We start from the raw sequence: 7,834 nt of genomic DNA, 5'->3' as shown, positions 1-7,834 counted from the left end.
GTATTTCTTGAAAGTTTCGTTAAAAAATATCCATTTTTCTGTTAAGTTATGAGGCAACAAAGTCTGTGGGGTACACATCTGTAGTTATGTCTGTTTCTGAATATTTCAGTGGTTGGAGTGTATTTCAGATTAGTTCTCAAAACTAAAACACAACAAACTGACGTAGCAACAATGGAGATTGTACGAGATAGCTTTCTCCGTTAGAAATAGCAGCCAAATCTCGCACAAATCAGGGACATCTGTCTTCCGTATCCAAATTTCGCACAGATCATGGTATCTCTCTTCCATAGCTAGAAATAACAGCCAAATTCCGCACAAATCAAGGTCATCCCTCTTTCATAAAACATAGAAGAGAAACAAAGTATCGACGTGGCAAAAACCGAACGTCTACAAAATTAAAAACATTGAATAATTTCATTGTTTGATACTTACGGAAATGTTTCATAAGGGATAGAGTTGTTATATATGTGTGTATCTGGTAGATGAGAAATGTGTCATAAATATTATAGATGAATTATCAGCTGATTAAGAGATTTTAATGAAGAAAACATTTAATCGGATATCAAAATGCAGCAGGAAATACTTTCAATGCGCAAGCGCGTCACCTTTCTGAAATGTTTCTAGCAGCTGAGTCTAATTATCTCCCTTTAAACATTATCGTGGAGGCGCAATGGACCAGTGGATAGGGCAGCGGACTCTCGGTCATAGGATCGCGGTTTCGATTCCCAGACCGAGCGTTGTGAGTGTTTATTGAGCTAAAACACCTAAAGTTCCACGAGGCTCCGGCAGGGGATGGTGGCGAACCCTGCTGTACTCTTTCACCACAACTTCCTCTCACTCTTACTTCCTGTTTCTGTTGTGCCTGTAATTCAAAGGGTCATCCTTATCACACTTTGTCACACTGAATATCCCCCGAGAACTACGCTAAGGGTACACGTGTCTGTGGATTGCTCAGCCACTTGCACGTTAATTTCACGAGTAGGTCGTTCCGTTGATCGGATCAACTGGAACCCTCGTCGTCGTAAGCGACGGAGTGCCAACAACAACAACAACAACAACAAAACATTAGCATATTGTTGTTGATACGTATGTGTCCCCTTTGAAGGTTTTGAGTTTAAATATTTTTTGTGGTTCTTGAAACCATATTGAATGGCTTAGAGATTGTGTTTTCGATTCTTGAAAAATTCCGTTCGAAATTTCCCGGTGTATTGAGAACTTCAAAAAACAATCGGTTGATTTTGTCGCCGTAAGTGTAACTGTTGTAAACCCATTCATGCCGATCGTCCGTTTAAACTGATAATTTATAATTTATTATAAGGGTATAAGACAAATACTTGACAAAAATTGTGATTTGTGTATGATCTGTATGAATGAATGATACACGTTCTCAACGTATGCTGTCTGTTTGAACAAACGCTTGCACCATAACTTGTAACAACCACAGTTGTGCGACATGGCAAGTACAAACAGAAGACGCTGTAAATGGTAAGCCAATTATTTCCCCAATTATTGGTACTACTAAAGCAGCACGGTCCCGAACGCGCTAGCTAGTCGTAAGTGGTCGATCCTAGCCCTGACTCTGTCCCTAACCCTAACCCTACCCCCCAAACACCTATTCATTTGCACACGCGGGTTAGGGTTAGAGTTAGGGACAGAGTCAGGGCTAGGATCGACCACTTTTTTTCTCCTCCTCTCCCCGGAGAAACTTCTTATGAATTTTAAGTGTGTATTGCCCCGAAAAATCGACCCAAATCGGTCGGAATGGCGAAGTAAAAATAAGAGAAAGCAACGGTCTTCGAAAAACGTTTTTTGTGAAATAGATCGTTCAGCGTCTCCAAGAGCAACGTGAAAAATAAAAAAACAAAAAAATTGAAAAATCCCCATCAAAACATCTGCCCAGTTTACGTGCTCATATGAATGCGATGTTTCTGGTTAAGATATTACTTTCATAGAATGATACAAGGCAGATATCACGACTGAGCTAAAATATGTGAGCCAAGATGGCAAGGAATGGCCGAATCCAAAAGGAACTGGAACGGTATTGTGAGCAGCGATGTATGACATCCGATAAGATGGTCAATCCAAAAAGCGGGGAGCGGGTAGAATCGTCGTTAGCACGCCGGGCGCAATGCTTAGCGGTATTTCGTGATGTCTTTACGTTCTGAGTTCAAATTCCGCCGCCGAGGTCGTCTTTACTTTCATCCTTTCGGAGTCGATAAACTAAGTACCAGTTGCGTACTGAGTTCGATCTAATCGTTCGGCCCCCTCCCACAAATTTCAAGCCTTGTCCCTATAATTGAAACGATGTTCAATACAAGTCAGATACACACACACATCAACAGTAATATACTAATACCTAAAGGGAGATAATTAGACTTAGCTGTTTTAAATAGTTCAGACAGGAGATACGCACGTGCATTGAACATAGTTCGTACCTCGTTGTTATGCGGTGTAATGTCCTGTGCACGAATTTCTTTTAATTAGTTGATAATACATTTATAATAGTTATGAAGTATTCATCAATTACCAAATACACACATATATAACAACAATATCCTTTATGGAACATTTCCGTAAGTATTACTCCCGGTGATCTTTTCACCAGCACGATTTTCACTAAGGAAAAAAAAGGTGGACATTGGAATTAGACACTGAGGGAAAATGGCTGTAACTTTTTTATTTTTTAAGTTAGGCGATTTTCGTTTTCGAGGTCATGGTACTTGATTCCACGCATTTTTAGTAACAATGTTTTCCCCCCATAAACACATGTTTTATGAATAAGAGATGTTGATTTGTGCAGGATGTGGCTGCTATTTCTATGTATGAGAGAAAAATGTCTGACTTATGCGATATTTGGCTGTTATTTCTTTAGAAGACAGATGTCTGATTCGTGCGAGATATGGCTGTTTCTAATATAACAATAAGAATATTAAGAGTTATAATTACCACTTTAGAAAGTTTATTTTATAGTATGCATGCAGGAAGGTTTCAAACACAGGTGAATTCAATGAAGCTATAGTCTTTTCTACTCTAGGCACAAGGTTCAAAATTTTTGGGGAGCTGGAGACCAGTCGATTAGATCGATCCCTGTACGCAACTGGTACTTAATTTATCGAGGTGCTAACGTTTCTGCCAGCCTTTAAAAAAATATGCAAGGGATCTCTTCCTGTGCTTTAATCCATTGCCTGTCACGAGCCCCAATGAAGTTATATTGTAGAGACTAAGTAGCATGGTTCATTGAATGAGTGATGAATGAAAATTAGATCGGAAAGCGAATGCATAAAGATTTAAGCGTACTTTATTAAAGAGAGGACAGTCTCTTGTGTGAGCGGTAGGAATCGATATTACAGTGTGTATTCTTTTATTTGATTTGACTGCTGCCATGCTGGAGCATCATCCTCAGTCGAACAAATTGACTGCAGGACTTGTTCTTTGTGAGCATAGTACTTATTCTCTCGGCCTCTTTTGCCGAGCTACTAAGTTACAAAGACAAAAACACACCAACATAGCTTGTCAAGCGATGGTGAGGGAACAAACACAGGGCGGAGGTAATGAATATGTACACCACCCGTTTCCAACGTAAAGAAAAAACCCTATTATTATACCTAACCCTACACACTGGGTGTACGTATTCTTTACTTTGACCCAAACACACACACACAAACATATATATACATATATATATATATATATATATCCCACACTGCACTTTCTCTCTAATTTCAGAGCATCTGACAACATTGATGTAACAGAAGAAACATCCTCAATATCTACCAAGTTTTAAAAGCTGAAGGAAACTTTTATAGGAAAGAGATGTATCAGATTGTTTTTTACAAATCTGTGGAAGAATTCTTGTGAAACATTTCCTCTGAAATAATATTATTAACCAAATTTCTGAACCTCACTGATTGGACTGTCAAGAAGAGGAGCCTGTGTTCTGAATAAAGTTGGATAAATTTATGTAAGTGTTGCTAAACAAAGGTAACACTGGACAGAAATACAACAGTAGAAGTGTTTGTAAAGAATAAAGTATAAAAACAAAAGAAAGAAAAATATATAAACTGGTATTTGAGAGGAAAAATAATGGAAAAGAGTGAGAAAAGTATACAATTGATTTCCCCTGAACCTATGGAAAAAGAGATGATATCATATGATTGTGATATCTGTACAAAGTCCTTCCTTCAAAAAAGTGACCTACTTAGGCACAAACGTATACATACAGGAGAGAAACTATATCATTGTGACATTTGTGGTAAATCATACTCTCACAGTAGTACATTACCAAGACACAAACGTTCCCATACAGGAGAAAAGCCATATCATTGTGATATCTGTGGTAAATCATTTTCTCAAAGTGATACCTTAACAAAACATAAACGTATTCATACAGGAGAGAAACCTTATCATTGTGATATCTGTGTTAAATCATTTTCTCAAAACAGTAACTTAATGATGCACAAACGTATTCATACAGGAAAGAAACCGTATCATTGTGATATCTGTGGTAAATCATTCTCTGAAAATAATGTTTTAACTAAACATAAACGTACTCATACAGGAGAGAAACCATATCATTGTAATATCTGTGGTAAATCATTCTCTCAAAACAGTAACTTAATGATACACAAACATATTCATACAGGAGAGAAACCTTACCATTGTGATATCTGTGGTAAATCATTTTCTCGAAATAATATCTTAACTTCACACAGACGTGTTCATACTGGAGAGAAACCATATCATTGTGATATCTGCAGTAAATCATTCTCTGAAAATAATGTTTTAACTATACACAAACGTACTCATACAGGAGAGAAACCATATCATTGTGATATCTGTGGTAAATCATTCTCTCAAAACAGTAACTTAATGAAGCACAAACGTATTCATACTGGAGAGAAACCATATCACTGTGACATCTGTGGTAAATCATTCTCTGAAAGTAGTAAATTAACTAGACACAAATCTATTCATATGTGAGAGAAAGTATATCACTGTGATATCAAGTAAATCATTCTCTCAAAATTGTGATTTAACAAGACACAAATATATTCATACAGAGAAGAAAGGTGAAAGGTAGTTTCGTTAGTTTCTTGTTTGCAATATATTTTTAATATATCTGTGCTTTATGCAATGAAAATTAAAATATTTCTAAACTTTTAGATTTTCTTCTTCTTTATTTGGCAATTTCCCCTGCACTTCCTTCCATGGTACAAGGACCCCCATACCAAAACTTTTCCTCCTACTGACAACCCTACACATTATTCTTTCTCGAATATCACATCCTGTACAGTATATTTATTGTTTATTATGTTTTAAATGTTTCACTCAGTAAATACGTTACACAATAACATCTGTTATGACTCTTTCATACACAGGAATATTGTAAGGTCATATATGTACATAAACAATGAACCCCAAGTACAAAACAGAAGAGACCACAAAGGATGAACATGAGGCATAAGTATAGTTTAGTGCCCCACAACAGATTGATTCCTTGTTAGTGTCTTAAGAAAGGTCAAGATTAGGAATATTTTTGTAAAATCGTTTTGGAGGATATTCTGCTGATTCTCAGCCCTACTCGATTTTGATGACCTGAACTTTAGAACTTGATGAAACCTACCGGTCACTTTATCACTTGTGAATGCAAAGTCATTTGCAGGAATGGACTTCACAACATAGGTTAGCTGTTAATGATTTGAGACTTAGAACTTGAAGGTGTGAAACATTTCAGCCAATCTGGAAGAGAAAGTCCTAGAAATTTAGGGATTCTTAAACATTTGGAGATGTTATGTACTAATTACAACTTTTAGCAAAAAGGAGGAAGTGGAGATATATAAAATTACGTGGAAAGATGCAAGCATGAAAAGTAATATTCTTAAGATTATGAACCTGGAAAAGTATAGGACAAGTTATTACATCTGTAAAAATATAGGACAAACTATTACTTCTAGTAAAGAATAAGAAACTTTTTACGTAAAATATTGCGGCAAAGAATGCCAGTTCTTCTAATTTATCACTCTTTACAATTCTCATCTTTTAAATTTATTGTACAAAACTGTTCAGCTAATTTGTAAGTTTGTCTAAATAGTCACTTTTCCAACTCACAGGGAATAATTTGGGGTTTCAAATGGAAGAGATGTCCAGCAAGAGATACAGTTGCTTAAGGAAGTTTTAGAAAATGAATGGCATTGTGCAACAGCTTTCTGCTTGAAATAAGGAGTAGAACTAAAATGGAATTAAGAACCGTGGGTCTTAACAAACACCCTTATAAACTACATAATTTTCAGGTGACCACATAAACATAGACATACACACACATTCTATTATTTTGTGGTGAAACCCTACAATAATGTATTCTTATAGTTCCTGTATTTATTGCTAACACAAGAATTCTTCTGTGATTTTGTCAGTCATCTCTGAGAATTCTTTTGTTAACTGTTTCACAAAGATAACGTACTTTTATTTTCAATAATACTCTACATACAACGTATATGAATTTCCTGCACAATTTTGAAAAAATTCGGGTGGAGTCATAATTTCTGAAGCCAATGATTGTCTGAATTTCATTTCCTTTTCTTTTTCCAGAGCTGTTGCTTTTGACCAAAAATATTGTTCACGGTATAATTGAGAAGGCTACAGATTGGTTTGAAATATACACAAACAACTAGTGAGTGCGTTTATAATCAATATATTGATTATGACTCCTAACAAATATAACAATATCAGTGTCAGATGAAGATTCTTGCAAAAACAATATCGGAATTTGTAAGAAATTTTTGATATTAAAAATATTACAGATGTAAGTTATTTCAAAAAATGTAGATATAGATGGAGCGATACAAAATATATCGCTGGAAAGCTGTTATCAACGACTATTGTATTTCTTTTTACGTATAAATGAATTTGTTTCATATAGAAGCAATTTTGATAGTAAACCATATTTTCTGCATGTCGTAGGAGGCAAGTAGAGGTTGGCACCAAGAAAGATCAACCAACTGTAAATAACAGCCTAAAAACCAGAGCCACGACTTATGGATTCATTGTTGCTGTGGCTAAAACCTATAAAACGAATTTAGACAGAGGTTAAAATGTCTGTTGTTATGAAGTGTCATATTTATATAGTTACGTTCTTATATTAAGAAACACATGTCTGGTAAAGACATTACTTGCAGAGAATGATCGAATGCAAATAGCATGACTAATATTTAGGTCCAGATGGCCCAACGAAGATAAAAGTAGAAGGGCATGGTAAGTAGTGACGTATAACATCTGATAGGATGGTCAATACAGTCAGATATTAATACGCACACAAAGTGGTATAAATATTAGCTGCAATAGTATCAAACCAAAAGGGATTTTAAAAGAGTTATCTAACTTAAATAAATAAATACATATATATATATATATATATATATATATCTCAGATGCGCATGCCCATTCAACATACTTAATATTTTATGTTGATTTCCTGTCCCTGAATTTCTCGTAATTAGTTGATAATACATTTATAATAGTTATAATGTATTTTCCAACTACCAGATCCACACATATCTAACAACTCTATCCTTTATGAATCATTTCCGTAAGTATTAAACAATGAAATTATTCAATGTTTTTAATTCTGTAGACGTTCGGATTTTGGCGCGTCGATTCTTTGTACGATTTCTGTTTTATGAAAGAGAGATGTCCTTGATTTGTGCGAGATTTGGTTGCTATTTCGGTATTATTTGATTGTTTCACTAGCACGATTTTCACCAAGAAAAGACAAGAAAAAAAAATCTCTGGGGGGAAAGGATCAAAATTTACCGCTTTTTCTACCTATGACAGAAAA

General features: G+C 35.4%; 3 protein-coding genes across 5 annotated transcripts in view; 2 read left to right on the top strand and 1 right to left on the bottom strand.

The window, feature by feature from the left end:
- LOC106872078 (zinc finger protein 208) overlaps positions 1-5,113 on the top strand; it is a gene marked incomplete at its 5' end in the record, with an annotated part of 54,654 nt that extends 49,541 nt beyond the window's left edge. The window contains one exon of the mRNA XM_052977480.1: positions 4,174-5,113. Within this exon, the coding sequence (XP_052833440.1) occupies positions 4,174-4,980 (807 nt within the window). The remainder of the gene's footprint in view (positions 1-4,173) is intronic.
- Positions 1-7,834, bottom strand: part of LOC106872079 (zinc finger protein 239) — a 70,244-nt gene that overhangs the window by 14,958 nt on the left and 47,452 nt on the right. The window contains exon 1 of one of the 3 annotated variants that reach the window (XM_014918933.2): positions 433-1,525. The exons of the other annotated variants lie outside the window; for them this stretch is intronic. The gene's annotated coding sequence lies outside the window, so the exon portion shown is untranslated. Of the gene's footprint in view, positions 1-432; positions 1,526-7,834 lie in introns of those variants that run through there. 3 annotated transcript variants of the gene reach the window in all.
- LOC106874812 (zinc finger protein 208) overlaps positions 7,451-7,834 on the top strand; it is an 11,517-nt gene continuing 11,133 nt past the window's right edge. Inside the window, exon 1 of the mRNA XM_052977433.1 lies at positions 7,451-7,585. The gene's annotated coding sequence lies outside the window, so the exon portion shown is untranslated. The remainder of the gene's footprint in view (positions 7,586-7,834) is intronic.

The sequence above is a fragment of the Octopus bimaculoides genome, chromosome 28 (assembly GCF_001194135.2).
Source record: "Octopus bimaculoides isolate UCB-OBI-ISO-001 chromosome 28, ASM119413v2, whole genome shotgun sequence".
NCBI classification, from domain to species: domain Eukaryota; kingdom Metazoa; phylum Mollusca; class Cephalopoda; order Octopoda; family Octopodidae; genus Octopus; species Octopus bimaculoides.
This window is presented reverse-complemented; position numbering and strand designations above follow the sequence as displayed.